We start from the raw sequence: 21,670 nt of genomic DNA on the forward strand, positions 1-21,670 counted from the left end.
TTTTTTTTTTTTTTTTTTTTTTTTTTTTTTTTTTTTTTTTTTTTTTTTTTTTTTTTTTTTTTTTTTTGGATTTCCTTTTTTTTTACTTTCTGACTACCCTCATCACTGTTAATAGACAAAGCAAGAAAAGTTATATTTGAACAATTAAAACTTTTAATTAGGACTGATCAAACATCTGCATCTAGAGAAAGTAACAATGTAATTTGATACTCAGATTTATTCTCTCTTCTTCAGGTATTAATAAAGAAGAAAAAGAAATTTACATTGTATATATTTAAAATTTTGGCAAAATAAATCTGCTGGTACGCTTTTCTTCTCCGTGATGGAGAATTTCATTTCTCAGAGAACATTTACTGATTAAAATTAACTTAATTTAACTTGTATTGTTTTAAAAAAAAACTTACAAAATATTTTTTTATAATTAATTATTGATAAAATCAAAGTATGCTTTTAGCTTATTTAGGCTACCGATTTCAATTAATTTAATGTGCAAGGTACTGTTCAAAGCTTGATAGTACATTGCAACGCACTCTTGATCTAATTATAACTGCCCTTTTCTTGTGGGAATATTTTAAGGAAAAGTGTTTTTTGAAATAATCTCTAGATCTGAAAATAGTTTTTATTCACAAGATACAATAATTCATTTGTCCTATCTTAAAACAGGTTATAAAAAATATGCTCTAACAAATTAAGCTTTGCTCTAAAGCAAAGGGCAGATTTTGAACATTTTTTAAAATATGAATTTAAAAATTGTAACAAAACACAGTAAATTGATCAATCCTTAATACTAGAACTAATAACAGTTTGTATAATTTTACTGATATAAGACCTATCACTTTTATTTGTCCATTTTTTCAATTTATTTATTATTTTATTTGCTTTTTTTGAGCAATTAATGTTTTTGTACTATATTTAAGATCTTAAAATTATATTTTTTAAGCTTGAAGTCATTGGCGGTACAGATAAATATATGGCTGTGTGTCGACGTTGCTATACTTCAGACCCAATCCGAAATTCATCGATGCCCTTGTGTGAATCATCTCCCAAGAAACAAAAAGTTGACTGCTGTACTTGAGTTTGCATTTTATAAAGTTCATTTGTTTTTACATTTAATAAACGTGTGTATTGCTCGCTATTCAGCCCGGTCATGAAAAAAAAAAAATCATTAGCATTTTTATATATTTTATTACATATGACTATTATTTTTAATAAAGAAAATGTTTATTATATTTTTGTCAAATCTCTTTGATTGTAGTTTAAAAATATTTCTCTGATTACATAAGCTCATATTTTATTTTTATTAGTGATTTAAATTTTATCACCAAGAATAATGTATTAATGAAATATTGAAGAGGTTGAAGTATTTCATCACACACGAACTACTACTTCACTGCGCATGACAACATTTTTCGTAATGAAAATTACTTGAGGTATGATGATATTGCTTAAAAAAGAGTAAATATTGAATTGCAACAGTCATAAGATCAAGATTATTAGACATCTATTTTTCTCAATTTACTAAGAAAATTGTTAATGATTAAGCCAAAAAACTTTTTCTTTTTTTAAAAATTTAATCATTTATTAGTAGACGTAGTTTGAATCGAGCCTTTTGTAGTCAGTCATTTCACTGTATCAAGGTGGCCACAAAAAAGGTAATTTACAAAAAGCACATTTTGTAAGTTTATATTAATATTCGTAATTTATCTAAAACTGATATCAATTATGTTTAACCACTTCCCAGATTATCCCAAGTTAACTCTGGTAAGTATATATTTACTATCTCTAGAAAACTCGGGTGCAGTAGAATTTGTTAAATCATTTTGTTTTATCTAGTGTTCATGCGGTTTGAATAATAATCTGCTGTGATTAGAAGTTTTGTTTGAATTGTGGGACTGCACACATGTTTTGTGCGATTGTATATACGATGGTTGCTGAATGTTTTTTACACAAAAAAATATGACGAGCTATTAAGTACCAAGTTTATAGTAAGGCATATTTTTCATTAATTTTTTAAACAAATATTTGATAAAGATGTATTTCGACTATATTTAAAAAAAAAATTGGTCAAATTGCTGTCTAGATTTATAAGAAAAATACGGTATAGCTATTGTTAAGATAAATATAATATAAAGATTTCGAAAAGTTTCATCATTATTTTACGTTGAAATTATAACAAAATCATGAGTAATGTTTTAGAAAGAAAAAACTAAAAGATTTATCAACAAATACATTTATTGCAACGTCATAATTTATATAAGCATAGAATAACATAGTAAATATATTGGAATGATCACCGGAATATATGAAAATTATATATTTTTCAAATATAACAGGATATAATAAATATTTCTTTACAGATCACATTATACCCAAATATTGGTTTGATTGTTAGACACAGGCATCAAGAACGCATAGATATAATCAAAAGATACATATAAAGTCAGATCAATAAAATAAGCATTTTCAGGTCTGCATTTTTTTTTTTCAAGAACAGAAATAATAATTTGTAATTTATAAAAAAATAGGTTTTAATTATAAATAAAAAAGTTTCATTGCTAATGAATTCCTTTGCTTTACTTAATTTCTAATAAACATAAAAATTTCATTTTTATAAAAATAAAAAAAAATATTTTCAATGATGAGCAAAATTTTTTATAAAATTTGGCATTTGTATTTTAACCCTTTCACACAGATGGGACACCACTATCCCTTTGATATATTTTAGCATTTTTTAATTATATATATATAAAAAAAAATTTAGATTATCAGAATTATGTATGCACTAAAATTCAAAATCCAAAGCAGGTAGTTTTACAACTTTTTCTTCATTCATATTCAAAAATTTATTAATAACTGATTTTGTAAATTAAGAAATTTTCAATGATCAACAACCGATCTAAAAAACTGCAAATTTGAAAAGTAACTGTTTGGAAGTGAGCCACGTTTGGAAGATTTTAACTTGAGTGCAAAAAAAAAAAAAAAATGCTACTATATTTCAAAACTATACATTATTAAAATGCTTAATATTTCTTCACTTATTTTGACCTAAATTTTAAAAATTCTATGTCAAAGGGTTAAATTATGATCAGACAAAACAAACACGCAAAGTAAATACTTCAAATATACCATAGGAAGACACATTTGGCTGGAAATTTTTTTTACACCTCTATAAAACATGTTATAAGTTGCAAATTTTATCAACAATGCATTGAAGTCAACTTTTATTATAAAAATATATAACTTACAAGATATTCGTCTGTTAATTTTCGTACTTTTCAGAAACATGGAAATTTTTATTAGTACATATATTTAAACTACTTATAAAAAGTTACAATTTTATGTAGGCTTTCTCAATACTTTTATCCTTTTTTCAATAATAAACTAAAAAGTTCATTACTTAATACTAGATTGAAAATGGTGATGATCTATGATTGGCTTTTAAGAAATGTTCATCAAAAGTTTCATATAAAAAAACAAGATGAACAACATTTTTGTACACAATTTGTTAACGTGTTGGTAAATAAATGAAATACTTTATAAAAGTTATAGAAAATAATATAATTGATAAATAATAATTATGGAATTGGTTAATTAACAGATTTAGTTATTAATTACTGAAGTTACCTTTTTTTAATACTTGCGGAAGAGATTTGAGCGTTTTTTTTTTATGAATAGCATTGTCTTCATAGAGCACAAGCATTTAAATATAAACATTTTTATAACTGAGACAACCAAGACTTTTTTTGAGAATTATTCATTATACAAATTAATGTTTCAATTTATAAATAAGCAAAAAAAAAAAAATTTAAGTTTCAGAAGAAAATAGTAAGATTAATGATGTCAATTTAAAGTGCATATAACTTAAGCATTGATAAACTATATGGAAAACAGTATAATTGTTCTATCATATAACCAGAAAATTACTAATCAAATCTTTTAATAGAATAATTAAATTTTCTTTATAAATATTTTGATTTAAGATAGTAATAAAAAACCTTTGTAGGTTATTTTAATTTTGAAGGGGATAACAATTTTTATAATATGTTTGAGAGAAAGGCAATTTTTTTATCACAATTCCTAAGGTTCGATAGATCTCATGTTTTCAGCCCCAAATTAGCAAACTGAGAAATTCTTAACCAAAAATAAATTGATACTACTAAATTTTTTTAATCTTTTATGTTTTCATTCTATCTTAAACAGTTTTATAAGCTTTAAAGCATACTGGTTATGCTGGCAACATCCTTTTTATAATAGTTTAAAACAAATAAGGTTAAGTTTAGAAGAATAAATTTTTTTTAGAAAATACATCTAATTTACTCCTAAATAAAAAGAATCAAATTTTTATTCTATAAAAAAATTATTTGAACAATAAAGTAACTGTATTGTAATATTTTCAACATATTGCTTTTCTTTGTTTCATACATAAAAATTTGTCTTGAAAGTTTTGAGATTACACTAATTTTAATTCTTGAAACTACAAGCATAAAAAAAAAAAAAATCTCAAAATTTGAAAGCAGAAGAAGGGTTAGTTAAAGATGCATAGTGCATGTATGTCATACAATTTTAAATTAAAACTAATTTATTTTACCTTTTATATTATATGAATAGTTTAAAACTGAAAATCTGCATAAAGAAATAGTTCTATCTGATGATATTTAATCTGGTTAGTTTTAATTCATTAATGAAACAAATAAAACTTTAATTCTAATCATTTATAAAATTTTTTAAATATTTTTTTTTCAATCATGCAAAAGGAAAAACTTAATCATAATTCAAAATATTTTAATTATTAAACTTCCAATAGCCCAAATGTTAAACATGTCTTGCTAAACATATTAAAGCATTTTTGGAGCCTGAACAAGTATAGGTTATACCCTAACATGAATTTGGGTAAAAAACAGAACAATTTGAAAGTTATAGTGAGGTTTGAGAGTTGAAAAGTAATCAAATACATTATAAATAATTTTTTTAGCAAAAGCTTATTCTTATTATTACTGCAGTCTTCAAGACATTAAACTCATAGCTATATTTTAGAAGTAAGATAATAAAACTCAATGAAATATTTGTAGTAATTATCTTGCATATTCATATGCATTATTAAAGAATAATAAAATTACCCATAATCTCAAATTATTATCATTTTATAACTCACAACCTAGAATGGCATACACAAAAAAAAAATAGATAATAAAAATAACTCTCAATGTACTAGATTTCATTTAAATAAAAATCTGAAATAAGATTTTTATTTAAATGAAAATTCTAATAAAATTTTACAAAAGATTAATCAAGAAAATTGCGAAAATGAGATTAATATCAATTGATAACTTTTTGATTGTAAAATATTAAATATCAGAATACAAACATTTTGAATAAGGGGAGAAAATCCCACAAAACAATATAATTCATCACTGAATTGAGTATTTAATTAAATAAAGCTCTTAAAATAAATAGATGTGAAAAACTAACTAAAAAAAAATCAGTATAAAGAGAAGGAGGCTTTTAACAATGAAAGACATGAATAACAACTATATATATAAATATATTTTAAATAGGAATTCACCAGGTTTTAGCATTCAAAGTAATTCATTTGCTTCAAAAAATATTCACATTTATAAATTGCATGATATTCAAAATATCTTTATGCATCAAAAAAAATTTCTAATGATACGGCACTGTTTTCATTTAGGCATCCGAAATACAAAACCAAATTTGATTTTGTAGTTACCTACTAATGGTAGAAGTAGGAGATGGAGTACCAGGTATAGGAATCAAATTTTCTGTTAAAGGTTCCATAGTTTTCCATATTGTTGAAATCTAAAGGTTAAAAAGATGAAAATTAACATAAATAATGAAAGTGATTATTATCTAAACAATTATTAAAATATTTCTTTTGTTCTATTCACTTAATAAGCCAGCTGTTTCAACCAATAAATTGAGATGCAGTTCCGCATTTCCATCAAAAACAGATAACTAAATTGAAATGTAACAACCAAAAAATAATTTGACAAACTTTAATACTTGGTGGATTAAAACTTTTGACTTCTATTTTAAATCTTAAAAGTAAATTCTAAAAAAAGATGTTTTTTTTTTTTTTTTTTTTTTTTTTTTTTTTTTTTTTTTNTTTTTTTTTTTTTTTTTTTTTTTTTTTTTTTTTTTTTTTTTTTTTTTTTTTTTTTGCAGTCATATGAAAATCTTACTACCAGTTTCTAAAGCATTTTATGGTAAATGTTTGAAATTTAAAGTTATCCAAAATAAACTCTAGTTTTACTTACATTAATTTTAATTAAAAACATTTATTCCTGGCTTAATTGAAGTAAAAAATATGTTAATAAATGAACCAATTAAACTACAGTAGAGCTCAATTATCCGAACTGCTTGGGACCGAACGTGGTTCAGATAATGAAAAGTTCGGATAATTGGAAAGTTGTTTGAAATCTAATTTAAAAGATTATTATTTATGCCCTAACTTCCCTTCACACTTTTTCCAGGTTTGGGACTGGCAGTACTTTCTAAAATTGCTCTGTTTAAAAGTTTTTTTTTTTGTTCAATTTTTAAATATTTTTTACTTATTTTTTTCCTTTTTTTTCTCCTTTTCTTCATTTTGAATTTTTTTAATCATATTTCAGCATTTTATAATTTCTTTTGTCAATTACTGATTTTACCATATTTTTCTTTATTTTCTATAGCGAAAGAAATCCAACAAAGACTTTTGTTTCAAAGAAGATGCTCTTTTTTGAGCAGCCATATCCCTTATTCTTTTTAAATAAGTCAACTGAACTGGATCAACATCAATTTGACGTTCTAGCCAATTCATTGCAATATCTAATGAATTGCATTTTTCTATATGAGCAGGTTCACTATCTTGAACTTGATCACCTATACTTCTTCCTCTTTGTCTGTGGAGTTCCGATTTTCATTCAAAATTTCAGCAACAATTTCATCATCATTTAAAATTTGATATCCTGGGACGTTTTCAGTGTCTCGACGCCAGTCTTCTATTTCTTCTGCTGCATAACCTGGCATCTTTTCAGCTGGTAGATCTACTGGTTCAGAAATTTAAAAAAATTGTTGATAAGTTAAAAAGAATTCTAAACTTTAAAAAAAAAAAAAGAACGAATTCAGACACAGTTCGGATAATTGGCCGTTCGGATAATCGGCGCTCTACTGCATTATCAATGCATTACATGAATTGCAATTTTAATTTATAAATGTTGAACAGTCGAGCTATGTCACATTTGTGGCTATCAGTATTGAACTCTGTTGCCTAGTAATTTTGAATCCAATCTAGAAGACAAAGTAACTCTTGAATCAAGCATTGGGATAAACTCACATTTATGAAAACTCGCTTTAAAAATACATGGAGAGGAAAACTTTCCATGATCAGCCAGACAACGAAAGGATTTTAAACCATGATCTGTTTACCACTGAAGATATTTCTCATTAGCACTGTAGACAGCGGGAACTGGGAGTAGTATACAAATCAATCAGGTATTTGAAAATGGTTCACTTTATATAAAGGGGTGTGCTTCATCTTATAAGCCGCCTCAGCTTATATGTGACTTACACAATTTTTTCGGATTAATGTTTGAAAAGAAGATTTTTTTTTAAAAATGGCTCTGTTTGACAACAACACAAACAGCTATTTATAATTTGTCCCTTATAACAAAGATCAATATTTGTCTTCGCAATACAGACCAGTAAACAAGGGAACAAAATCATTCAAACAACATTTTAAGTATTGTAAATTATGTGAAATTTTTAAATACAGAACAGAACCCGTTATCTGGAAATCAGAAAACCGGAAAACCAAAAAACCGGAACGAAATTCGATAAATTTTCCCGCAATTTAAAAAAAAAAAATTTTTTTTCCTCATAAGATTTTAGGATTTTTCTTTCTTTTTTGAAAGATGTTTACCTTACCATCATTTCAGAAATAATCATTAGTGTATTACCTCATCGTTTTTTCTTATTTTTAAGATTATTTCCAAATATTTTTTTTTTTTTAGTTGGGTTCAACACTAAAAAAACGGCTTTTTGTAGCGATTCAGAAAACCGGGAAAATCAGTTATCCGGAATAGCGATAGTCCCGATCGTTCCGGATAATCGGTTCTCTACTGTAGTTGCAACTGAAAAAACAGATTATTACGATCAATATTATAAACATCCAATAATAAAGAAAAATTTACAAAAACTATTTAATTTCTAGTAAATATTAATTTACTGCTATAAAAATTATTTTTTTTATAAATTTGCCAGTAATGTTTCTAGTAAATATTTTTACAGGAAAGGGTAAACCAATACCCTGCAACAACTATGGAATTTCCGCAGTTTTTGAAAACTTTTTTTCTTTATGGTAGCAAATTTAATGCATTAATATTTAATAAATTAAAAATGAAACATTTTTGTTCACCACTACATATTATTAAATTAATCAAATATATAAAATGTCAAATGGTTATCCTGATAAAAGTCCTAGCTCTAGAAGAATTCAATTTATTGCAAACATTTCTGCCGATGTTTATTACCACTGCAAATAATATTTCATATAACTCCAGATGTCAAAAGGTATGTAAATCCTTAAAAAATTATTACATTTCATTTAAAGCCTTCAGTTAAAATTAGTATTTTTTTAAAAATATGGAAATTCTAGTTTTAACTAAAGAACAAAATTATTCTTTAGGTAAGAAGTAAGCACTGGAATTATAAGGGATACAGATACAGAAAACTAGCAAATTTAAACCAAATATTATGCAAAAATATTGCTATAAGAATATGTATATGTACTATATCATAAAAATGCAAAGCAAAAATATGTTTAAAAAAAATGCAAAAAGAACCTAAAAAAACAGATAACATGTAAAACTTTCTGTTAAAATTAATTTTTTAAAAAAAAGGTAAACTCTAGACTTAAATAAAGAGCAAAAAAATATCCAATAGCTTTAAAGTAAGCACTGCAATAATAAAGGATGCAGATATAGAAAACTGACCATTTTAAACCAAGTATTTTATAAAGATATTGCTATAAGAATATAAAAATGCAAACCTAAAATATATCATAGATAAGCAACATTAACGCTATTTATTTTTAATAAAACTCTAAAATTAGAAAAAACTACTTACATTTGATAATCCTTTAGTCCGCAAACTAACTAGAGATTGAAGGACTTTTACCAGAACTTGCATGTAGGTATGAACTAGCTGTGTTTCCATATGAATACAATGTAGAAAAAAATAATTTCTCTTTTCATTCAGTTGATGAGCTTGATTTTCAGCATCCTATGATAAAAGCAGAAGTTAGTCCAGTTAAAGTAACTAATTTATGGAAACAAGATAAATTAAAATACTTACCACTACGATGGGATTTGTAGATGTTTGACGAGCTAGAAGTTTCCTCGAACTTTTCTGTCTTACTACGCTGTTAAATTGTTCATATCGATCACAAAGTTCCTAAATTTTTTTATAAAATGTTATACGTTTTAAAAATATCACTAACTAACAATTTAATATTTCAAGAAAGTATGTAAAAATCACATTATTACATTATTTGTGAAAAAAAATTATTATAGCATGAAATAGATTATCAGTTAGAAAAATTAGATTCTTTTTAAAAATTATAAGTTATTATAATAAATTTTTATCAACTTTTTCTATTAAAAAATATATTATATAAAAAAGCTAGATCTTTTTATTTTCAAACATTAACTTTCTGTATATTAATTACTATATATCTTAAAATAAGAGTTACTTGGTAGGATATTATTCAATTAATAAACTATAAATTAAAAATGTGCTTATTTTTAAACTTAGTATTAAGTCTATATTAGATGCCAAAAATATATTAACACACATCCATCTGTATTATAAAAATTCACAGTTAATCACCAGTATCCAAATGACGAAAATTCGTCATTTGCCAACTGGTATGTTGCAGCAAATGATTATCAAAAAATTTTGGCACTTGGTCAATGAATGATATGTGCTAAGTTATGAAAAATTCAACTAATCTGAGAGTATTTTTTGAAAACACACAAAATCTCTTTCTATGGAAATAGTAATAAATATAGCTTTTAAGAGAAGTACCATACTTTAAAAAGAAGCATGTAATTTAAGTGTTATAACTAGCAACAAAATGGAATTGAGAACTACAAATGGAACACTGAAATTACAAAAGGAATAAATAAATCAAAATAGCAACAAAATAATAATAATAATTTGACGCCTGACATTTCACTCCATTTTGGCTCTTAGTGAACACTTATTACTAAAATGTGGGAATCTAGCTTCATGTTTATTCTTTAAATACCTAATACCATTGTTTATAAACATTTATTTTTTAATAATTTTTTTAAAACTTATTAATCACTATGTTATGTTTTAATGTATCACTATTTTCCAACTTTACAAAGCTGCTGCAAAACAGGAATGTTTCCAGACCTAACTTATTATCTTCTTTCTATCAGTAGAATGCTAGAAATGCCTTTCTTTTCCTAGTACTGCCAAAAAAAAAACTTATTACAACTTTTTAAGCAATATGTGACAAATAGAACAATATACGACTTTGTTATGTTCATGAGATAGAAATGAATTTTATATCTTACAATAGTACTCTTGCAAGAACTAAAATGATCAACCAAGAGATCATGGTGGTTAAGTTTCCATAATTTTGAGACTAATGGCATGATGGAGACAATGTGGTCAGTACTGTGCAACTGTCTCTTATACTTTCCAGATAAGATGATACTTATTGACTTGATGCTGGAGGCACTCAAGTCACCATCAGTGTTAAAGCCAGTATTTTCTGATTAAATTTTAAAATTACTTTAATCAATAGAGTGCTTCGTATGTGAGAATTTTTTTTTTAATAAAAATTTCTCATCAATGTACATTTTTTTTATCGAAACCTCTTGAAACAAAAAGCTGGTATCCTATACTTTTGATAGTTATCCTGCTAAAAATCTCTTTTTCTCCCTTGTCCTTGAATAAAAAAAGTGCGTTGATGAGTAATTTTTATAAAAATTTATCCAAATCCAAACCACTTTAGGAATCCAAATTACTCAACCTAGCAAGCTATCAAAAAAATAAGTTATAAGTTTGACTGATTCTTTAATGTACTCTACAATTTTATAGAACAATTTAATTCAATACATTTAATTAAGTTTAAGTTAATATACTTTAAAATTAATGTTATATAAAATATTTAAATATAATGTGCTTTTAAAAAAATAAATCTTGAAATAAATTTTGTTTCTACTTTAAAATGTTGTGTTGCATTTAACCCATTTGTTAATCATATTATTAATGCATTATTGCATTTCAAAAAATCATTTACTGTTTAGCTTCAATGCCAAATAAATCAATAACAAAACTTAATTCCCCCCCCCACAGTTGAAAAATAGCTTGTTTCTGCCACCCCTAAAGTGCAACAAAACATTGTTTAGACTGGTATATCAAGGGAACTATGTATGTTTTATTTCAAACAAATAAATATTAGTACAAAGTTGAACGGAATTGCAAAGTAAATTATTTAACATACCTTGTATGCAGTAAGAATATCTAAAAATAAATTTAACTCTTCCAAAACTTCTTCCTCTTCTTTAGATGCCTATAATATTAAGATATAGAAATGTTATTCTTCTTTATAAATTTTATTTTAAGTAAATAAATTTGAGAACAGAATATACTAACCAAATCAAGATATGCAGAGGAAACAGTTGATAGCATTGGGTGAATATTTTTCATGCCTCTTTTCAAATCATCCCATGTTTCATTACCTCCGGAACCCCAATCAGATTCTGCACTGGCACTGTTAGCCAAAGAGCTGGAATAAAACAAATATTGATCATGGAAGAAAGAAAAAAACTATAAGTATATTAATAAACATTCAAAGAATAGTTAACTTCATATAATCCAGAGGTACTATTCCTAAAAAAAGTCGTAGTTTTGATGCTATATAAATTACAAAGTAAATTTTTTGTAAATTATAATTTAAAAGAAAAAAAAACTTTTTTTTCTGCACGAAAAGATTTGTTTAGATCATTGATTCAGAAGCCAATGTGTTTAAGTTTCTGTTTTACTTTTACAGCTTTTTGAATTTGGGTAAAGTCAGTATGAAAAAAATGTTCCCTTGAAATTCTGTTACATTTTTTAATATTACCATAGTTTGGCATTTGCAGTGATTGGAAAATATTTGTGCATACTAATAATTAAAAAAAAAATGTTTATGAACAGAAGTTAAAAAAAGTTATAACAAGATATTGGTACAAAATAATGCAAATAGAATAAATATTGTGATACAACGATAACGCAATTTATAAGTCATGCATTTTGATTTATATTCATGTGGCTTACAAAGATCATCACATCTTCATGATCCATATTAATGGATTTCATTTATTAGTTTATGAATCACACATTCAATTTGTAGTAATGTTGTCTATAACTGACATGTTAACTCGAGAGTTTATAAATTTATAAAATCAAATATTTGGATTTGCCTTTTAAATTGACCAAGATACTAAGAAGAAACATAGGAGCAAAATATGGCAAGTAAAGAAAAATGTAAAATATAGCACATATGAATGAGATAAAAAGTGACAAAGTAAAGACAGAAATGTTGTTTTAGTCTTTAAACTTGTAGACCTGGATTAGAAACACAATGACCAACATCTAACATAACAATTAGATGTGAACAGAAAAAAGGAGTTATAACAAAGATCATATTTTAGCTATAACATGGTATAATAGGACGTAATTCTCAATTACTTTTATAATTAGCAAAATAAAAAATATTAATTATAACTTTATTACAGTAAAACATCTGAACAATGGTCTCTAGCGGAAATGTGAATGGTGTAAAGTAGTGGCCATTATTTTAAGTTATCAATAAAATGATTGTTTAAAAAATAAAATACAGATTTAATTCACAAACAGTTGATTTAATCCCCTAAATTACTGACCCAATGATTAGCATTTTTCTTCATTAAATGACATTAATTTGCTTTTATCCTTACTCATGTAGTAAAGCACATTTTCATAGGCTAATTAATTTTTTACTATTTAATTCCTCTTTTTAACCTTCAATGGTTATATATTCCGTTTTTAACCGTGAAAGGATAATTTTCTTAATAATGATCAATTAAAATTATTGCAAGCTATAAGATGAATAGGTGAAACAAATTAACTAAAATACATCATCTTCTGAAACAAAGTTCATGCTAGTAACAAATGGCTATTGCTCAGATATTGCTGTTCAGAGGTTCAATCTCATGTAAATCGTATGGAATAAATTCGGTTAAATAAAATTATATTTGTTTCTTGGTGATTGCCATTGTTTGGAGGAGATCGTTAAACGATTTTGGACTGCACATTAAAACTACTTTTTTATATTAATTTTTAATTTAAAAATAATAATTATTTATTACTTAATTAAAAGGAAATGTAATTTTAAAGAACATAAACAATTAGTACAAAAAGTATTTTTACAGTGATCATACTCTAAAAGATATCAAGCACAGCAATAATAAAGACTGAAAATAAAAAATTGTCTGCTGAATTTATTGATACAGAACCAGAGTCAGCTACATCCATATGATGTTATATACTCAAGGTATGGAAATTAAATGCTCTAAACAAGGTCTTAAGTTCATAGAACTTGTACAAAATAGAATAAACCTCGTCATGGAGCAAAAATAGTGAGATCAATTGTATTTAAGGAAAAAAAGCAGAAAAAAACATTAATATTTAATATATGATATAAAATAAATAGAAAATGTACCACAATTCTTTTCCGAATAACAGCATATCAGATGACTCTTGCTTTGCTCTGTCAACAACCCTTTCAGTAACTTCTTTCAATTGTTGAAAACCATTGTATACTTGTTTCATCTGCTCTCTGACAATGGATAATTGATTAAATGAATCAATAGGAACTAATTCCTAAAAAATTAAAATAAAAAGCATTTAATCATTAAAAATATCATACAGAAATAAAATATTTTTAAAAAAAATGAAGCCCATACTTCTGCATCATTAGCTTGTTCATTTGAATTAAATTCATCTAAAACTCCACGAAAGTGATCCTTCATTTTGTGTTGAAGATCCTGAAAAGATATTAAACGATTCACATCTTTTTTTTTTTAAATGTAACATATAATAAAGTTCTAATTTAAATACGACAGTACAGTGAAAACTTGTTTACCAGTTTCATTTTGTTTCAATGAAAATTCTGTTATCCAACAAATGATAGGACATACTTTGTGCCATGTAATATTTTTACAATATTTCATCCCCTCCCCGCAACTTGAAGATAACTGCCTTACATACACTTGTAACTGTGCTTATAAAATTTGTTCAAATAGTTATCTCTTCAATGAAGAGATCCTTTCCTTTAAAGCTATTGCTGTGGACCAGGGTTTTCATTCTAATATTATTGGTTCCAGTAATAGGAAATTAATCTAGCAATCTCCCTAACTCTATAGTTTGAACTTTAGCAATATAATTATTTTACCTTATAATCCAAAAATTAGTTTCCAAATTGGTAAGATTTTTAATAAATTTGTGATTAAAGTTGTTTTTTCAACTGCAAATTTCACTAACCTTAAATACGCTATTGCTGGTATTTATCAAATTTCATGTCAATGTGATCTTGCATACATTAGGCAAACTAAATGTATCCTTAAACTTAAAGAACACATAAGATATGCCCAAAATCAGGGCATTAACTGATCTTTTATTACTACATAGTTGAAATTCAAATCACAGATTTGAGTCATTTTCTGCTAAAATCAGTCAACATTGCTCTTCCCTTTTTAAACTTGATTTTTGGGTGTAATTCTAAGTTGTTAAAAATTCTATTAATTTAGTTAATGACCTTTCTTGGCCGTTAACTAAATTTTTGGGAGTCTATTTTAATTTAATTTGTTGCATTCTGGAGTTCCCACCAAATTCCCTCATATCTGTTTCTTAGCTCCCTAATTATTTTCTTGTTGAAACTTGTTCCTCTGTTCCTACAGGTTAAACTATTTTGCACATGTTTATCTCGTTACTATCTCTAACATATGAAATAGAAATGTAGAACTGAATATATATATATATATATGTTAATAGAACTGAAACTATGGATGTTCATTTATGTACTTTTATTTATGCTTTATTAAAAAATTTTTCTTCTATTTTTTTGCTTTAAACTTCTGTTACTTCTTTAATATATATTTTGTGAAAAATGCTGATCCAATTTAAACTTTTGTCAGGTTTCAAGGTATCTATTAATAAAATATTTTTTGATAAAAAAATGATATTCCAAGGTAGTAAAAAGGAAAGAAACATACTGTGCCAGAAAATGTCAGGAAAAAATGAAGTATTTTGTCTTCTGAAATAACAGGATGTCTGGCCAGAAGGTTTAGAAATCTTTTTAAAGATTTTCTTCTATCTTCTAAAAACTGTTCATCAGCTTAAAAATAAAATGGCATTATTTAGAAGCATATTTTTACTATAAAAATAATAAAATGAATTGAAACGTTTATAGAAAGAAAAAAAAAAAAAAAGACTCTACAATTCTATAGCAATAGCATAAATACAATAGGAAAAAAAAAGACAAGTGACATTAAACAATGTTTAAAGTTAATGTGGCCATATTTTGACACTAAAGATACATTTAAGTTCATTAATGTATTGAAAAAAATTCTTACCTCCCATTACTTTTTTAGGTGGTAATTGAGGAATCAACCTGTATGGAAATTTTTGTAACAAAAGCTCTTGTAAAGCAACAAAATCATTATATCTTCTTTGAACATTAGATTTATTTCTCTATAAATGATAAAAAATGAATGTAATTAAAAAAAATAACTTTAGAAAAATATTAAATATCATAAATTAAATTATACTAATTAAACAAATTTTATGCTTTAAAATGGCCCCTAACTCTGTGTCTGTGCCATTATAATGACAAATATTAAAATTCTCATTTTTTATACCAGATGCAATAATGATTCTACATTCTTTTGAATAAAAAGAGTGAATTATTCAATACAGCATGAAGATTGAAATTAAGTTTCACTTCCTCTTGAATAAAAAAAATTTGCTACTAAAATAGAAGTTTCAAACTTTTATAGTTAATTGACAGAAAAAAAAACTTAGAGACAGACTTAACTAATACTTTCATTTGGCATTGGTATACAACAAGCTTGAAATATTAAGTTGCATTGAAATAGTTACTATAGTTGACAGAACATCCAGACAACAATGCTCAGGAAAATAATAGATAAAATAATAGTAAAGATCAAATCAATTGATATCAATGACAAGATTAAGAAATGAAAATGATTCTTTGAATATGAAATGTGACTGTAATTTTCTGCTATGACTTTAGTTGATTTTATCTATTTACTGTCATACCATTAATCAATATTACACTGATTGCTATTCAATTTATTTTGAAGAGAACAAATGTATGAAAATCTGAGTCGACAAGTATGGAGGATTTCTCCTTTAAAGTGTTAAATAAAAAACGATATTTAATATTCTCATTTCGATGCAATACAGCTAGACTCATAACCTTTTTTATGCTTTTTTCATTCATATAGGCATGAAATTCTGCAATCAACTAAACTGTATGAATAGTAAATTGTGAAGAGACATTTTAATACCAACAGTTTGCAAATTGATGAATTACTTTTTATCATTTAATTTACTAATATTATAAATTTTATGAAAAATTGAAAATTGTATTTACCTGACTAGTAACTTCATATTCAACATGTTTTAAAAATAATCCTTTCTTTTCAGGAACTAATGCTATTTGAACACTGTCCAACGCACAAATTTCATGGTAAGTCAGGCCTAGTCGCATAGGGTTTTTCTCTCGTCTTAAACGAATACTCAAAATCCTTAGGTCTGTCAAATCACCCAAAGAAGGTTTCGGCAACTCTAATTTAATAAAAATAGAATATTTTTTAATAACTTATTGAGAAAATAGTAAGAAATAAATTTTTATGAATTAAAATACACTTAATAAATCATGTGTTTAAAAAATTAGTATAAATAAAAATAGGATGAAATGAATATTCAGCCACTACTCGGCATTCTTTTATGAACATTTATTTGTTAGGAGAAATATGCAACAAAGTATTTATTAGAAAACTTCTTTCAACAATTTTTTTTTTAATTTTTTTAATAGATTTAATAAAGAATATTCTAAAAGAGTATTTTTTACTATACATTCTTAGAAATAGTTTTCACACAAATTTGTTAAGTTCTAAGGCTTGCAAATTTATGTTCTGGAAGACAAATGGAAAAGCGAAATTTGAAGAATCAAAACTAGATTACTTTATACTGAACTATGAGTTTTGTAATGTTAATTTTTTTTAAAATTACATTCAGCCAAATCAACTTTGTCATTTTATCAACACTTTTTGTTTCAAGAACTAAAAATATTTTGTTTTTGCTGTTTCTATTATAGTGCAACATTTTAACAGAGCTTTACTAATAAAACTGATTCTTTCACTGTCACTTTTTTCCTGTTTCTCTTTTGTTTTTTTATTATTCATAATTATTGCTTTTTTTATCAAAATTTCTTATTCTTAATAGTCATTGTCTTCTAAAAATATGACAAAGGAGTTAAACTAATATATTTTTAGCATTACATTTTGTGTTTAAAAATTAAGAACAATTTTCATTTTGATTTCTATCTAGCTTATTCTTTTTTTAAAAAAACTTTTGTTCTTAATCAAGTTTTTATTATGACATGGCAAGTAAGAGGTTTTCTATTAGACTTTTTTAAATCTTTTTCTTGAAAATACAGTAATTGGAAAACTGAGACGTTCAGCTTTGAAATATTCTCAAGAAGATCAGATTTTATTTTTCTGTTTCATTTTTATAGATAATCTTTAGTTCTTATTGCCATTTTCATTATCTAAATACTTGTTTGAATTTCAAAAACTATTTAAGACTATGTAAATCAGGATGCCCATCTTTTCAGTACTTAAAAGCACATTCTAGAATACAAATGAAACAGTAGACACTATTTTTTAAAAGTGAATATTCAAATTGAAAAATAAAATCACACTTAATAAAATTGGCATTCCAACTTTTATATCACATTTTAGTATAAATTTAATTATTTCTAAAGTGGTCATAATAGCAACAGTCACAGGTAAACCTTTTGATAGATACCATAAAGCCTGTTAAGCAAGAATTTAAAGACCCTTAATCTAAATAAATCACTCTTACATAAATTGAAAACTATTTTTATCAGAGTTTTAAGTAAAAGATAAAAATTAAACACATTGGATAGACTAAAAAAAGTTATATTTTAAAAGTATTGGTGTAAATTATTATAAAAGTAATGTTGATGAGTGATGAGCAAACTGATGATAATGGTAATGAACAAACAACCCTATATCATTTCCAGCAAATGTGAAGAGATCTCATGCCTTGGTTTAGTTATAAAACGAACTGAAAAGTGAAGCAATTTTCAGGTTATAGTAGATTTTTAAACATAAGTTAAAATCTGTTTTCTAGTTGGTTTAAATTATTAGCTTTCAAACGTAAAGTTACTTTTTTCCATTTTATTTATTTTAGATAATAAATTAAAAATAATAATATCCATTTTATTTCATAAAAGTAGGGATTATGCAACTTTCCATCACATAAATGGCTCTTAAGAAATTTATCTTTGCCACTTTAAATTAATACCTTGAAAGTAAATAGGTATTTTACCTAGTTGAAAGGTTTGACAGTAAATTCTTATCTAAAAAACGTTTAATGCAAGTAAATTATATCATGATTTATTTATTTCTTTAAAAAAAATGTATTTCAGATAATATTTAAAAAATATTAATTTATGATAATACAATGGTATAACACCAAATATTACTGAAAGATAATAATTATTAATAAAAGAAAAAAAGTTCATGCTTAAAATAAGGTGAGATACTTAAGGAGGCATACAACATCTTCAACCCCTTAAAAATACACTATCTTTTTTCTACTTTTTTTAACGTAGGAGCATAATTTTTAATATTATAAAAACTAATTTTCTCAGTATTCTATGTCAAAGACAACATATTTTATTTCATTTAAAACATTTTATTTTTCCGAAAATAATCAGTTATAACAAATTAGCAACTCTAAAAAATAAACATTGAATCCAAAACACGTCAAGATAATTACTTAATTGATTGCTAGGATACTGAAAAAATATATTGCCAATGTTCGAAGCTTAGAACTAAATTCTTAAATAAGTATCTGATATTAAAATATTAGCTTAAAAATCATGAAAGAGTTAATACATTCAAAATATATAATTCTAGCACAAAGAAAATAATTTATAAGTACCTCCTCCAGTGAAATTTTGAATAAGCTTTTCACTGACTTGTTTACCCTGTTGAGCAAATGCTACTAAAGCAAGGGCTTTATATAAACCAGATCGTGATAAATAGCCTTGTCGGGTATCTACAAGTTCCCATATCTAAAAATCAAACAAAATAAACTTTTTTTTTAAAGAAAATATCTCGTATTTTTTTAAAAAAAGCCTAAATTAAAAACTGAGAGTAAATAAAAATTAAATATCAAACAAAAAAGAAAAGTCATTGTTATCATCATTTATAAAAAACAAGGAATAGTTTTCTTTTTTTAAAAAAAATCTGATGTAAAAAAAAAGCTTAAAAACATCTTCACCTTGCAAGTGTAATTCCACGCTTATTCTCGTTTAACATCATTTACGATAATGAAGATAGAAGAGAAACGTTTTAATCTTACTGAATTACCAATTCGATGAAATCAGTTTTCTGTTGATGTAACATTATAACCTACATTCAGTTCTCTTAATATTCAGTATTCTAGTTATTATTTTACATATCTCAAAACCATTTGTGATAGTATAATAATGAATTTCATTTGAAAATAAAAGACTACAAATTAAAATACTAAAAAAAAAAAAATCTATTTGTTTTGTTTCTTAAAATGAAAAATTATTTTTACATATTACCACCAACTGACTAGTTCAACTTTTTTATAAATAATATATTCCCATTTTGACTTCTTTATTGGATTTGGTAAAGGCATTTTTTTTTTCCTCTTTTTGGTCAAAACATAGTTGTATAATATTCAAATTAAATTTGCATAAAGCTTTTTGTATAAATTATTATTCTTAATGCTTGCATAATATGTTACATGTATGTTAAATTGATCTTAATTTTTTTAAAATAACACTTTGCCTGACTCTGTTTTGTACTAGCAAACAAATATGAATTTATAAAAAGAGTGTTGCATATTAACGCGTTAAATTCTGCCACCAGACCTATAAGGAATCGGATGTCTTCTACAACAATCTTAAAATATCTACCCTTCTTAAAAAGTTTAAAGTCAAATAAATATAAACTCAAAATTGTTAAACCTTTGCAATAAATGAAGTAATAAAAGCGTGTAATGTGCAAATTTTAAAGATAATTTATACTCATATTTACTAAAATATCATTCAAATCAAGACCTGCTTCAACTTACTTGTGACAATGTTTGTTTGGGTAAGCTAGATTTCACTAATAGCTTAATGAACATATCTTGATCTACAACATTTTCTTGATTAGCGCAAACAATATCATACATTTCTCGATAGAATGGTGGCACAGTGCCTGAAAAATATGGAAATTTATTAGTTCAAAAACAGTATATACAACTGCACAGGATGGCTCTGTTCAAGCTGTCACTTTTTTAGATGTGCCTCTACAAAAATTGAAAGTAACAAATCTATCTTAATTTTATTTTTAAATATTCAAATTAAATTTGAAACAGGTAAGTGATCCTTCAACGTTATTTCTTTACTCTAATAGTGTAAAAAGATACGGTAAACTACAAGAAAAAAAATTAAAATGATAGACGGTCAAAAGCATTAAAATACTGTAACATAGAAGTTCTCATATGATTTAACACCAGTCATTTTCCATCCAAATTACTGCAGCAGAAGTAGAAATATAAAACAAACAGTAATTTCGTCTTAATATTTGTTTAAGATTATTAGCTTGCAAGAAAATTGAACACTAAGCTACATTCATTAAAATACTAATGGATATGATAATATAATCATGAATATAAATTGCTTAGCATCTTTTTTAATTATAATCAGTTTTTGAATGCGAAATGAAAACTAGACATAGGATATTTTTTAATTTCCAGTGCAATAGTATTATACTACGCAATATGTTTTCAGGAGTAAAACACAAGAATACAGTTGAAAACAAAACGTTTATTTCAGGGCGATAATTAAAAAAAAAATGTTTTTTAAATAATTTGAAAGTGAAAGTAATTTTCTTTAGAAATTTTTAGGAATAATTAGACATCCTCAGTAGTTAGTGACCTTGCTAGTAGGTTCCGAAATAAATTACGTTTTACTTTAACAGTACAAAAATAAAAGTAGTTACTAGGCCTCAACCTTTAATTGACCAGCTAATAATGTTTAAAATTATAATTATTCAAAAATTTTAAAGTTTAAAAATATTACCGAACGCCAAATCCGCTGCCATGGTCACCCAAAATAAATAAGTCACGCCCCCATTTCCTACTCAATGTTTCTTTTCTGTTGATACATGAAAGATAAAAATATTTATTGCTAATTTATTCAATTTTGTAACAAATTATAATCAATAACTAATTTTTAAAGACTAAAAATATATTA

At 25.2% G+C, this 21,670-nt stretch overlaps 2 protein-coding genes across 3 annotated transcripts in view; one reads left to right on the forward strand and one right to left on the reverse strand.

The window, feature by feature from the left end:
* Nucleotides 1–1,229, forward strand: part of LOC107438745 (thymidine kinase, cytosolic) — a 9,576-nt gene extending 8,347 nt beyond the window's left edge. The window contains exon 7 of the mRNA XM_016051097.3: nucleotides 941–1,229. Coding sequence (XP_015906583.1) covers nucleotides 941–1,075 — 135 coding nt within the window. The 3' untranslated portion in view covers nucleotides 1,076–1,229. The remainder of the gene's footprint in view (nucleotides 1–940) is intronic.
* Nucleotides 1,230–2,214: 985 nt separating this feature from the next.
* On the reverse strand, nucleotides 2,215–21,647 carry LOC107438747 (sorting nexin-8). Of its 2 annotated transcripts, none has more exons than XM_016051100.4 (13): nucleotides 21,497–21,647; nucleotides 20,503–20,630; nucleotides 19,336–19,468; nucleotides 16,733–16,926; nucleotides 15,690–15,807; nucleotides 15,330–15,451; nucleotides 14,022–14,102; nucleotides 13,778–13,938; nucleotides 11,689–11,821; nucleotides 11,537–11,605; nucleotides 9,352–9,450; nucleotides 9,124–9,279; nucleotides 2,215–5,817 (listed from the first exon to the last, which is right to left on the reverse strand). In XM_016051100.4, the coding sequence occupies exons 1-13, from the start codon at nucleotides 21,516–21,518 to the stop codon at nucleotides 5,725–5,727; spliced, it is 1,509 nt and encodes a 502-aa protein (XP_015906586.1). In that variant the 5' UTR covers nucleotides 21,519–21,647; the 3' UTR covers nucleotides 2,215–5,724. The 2 variants fall into 2 exon arrangements, with proteins under 2 accessions (XP_015906586.1, XP_015906587.1); XM_016051101.3 differs by lacking the exon at nucleotides 21,497–21,647 and adding an exon at nucleotides 21,353–21,375.
* Nucleotides 21,648–21,670: the final 23 nt, after the last annotated feature.

Source organism: Parasteatoda tepidariorum, chromosome 1 (genome assembly GCF_043381705.1).
Source record: "Parasteatoda tepidariorum isolate YZ-2023 chromosome 1, CAS_Ptep_4.0, whole genome shotgun sequence".
NCBI lineage: Eukaryota > Metazoa > Arthropoda > Arachnida > Araneae > Theridiidae > Parasteatoda > Parasteatoda tepidariorum.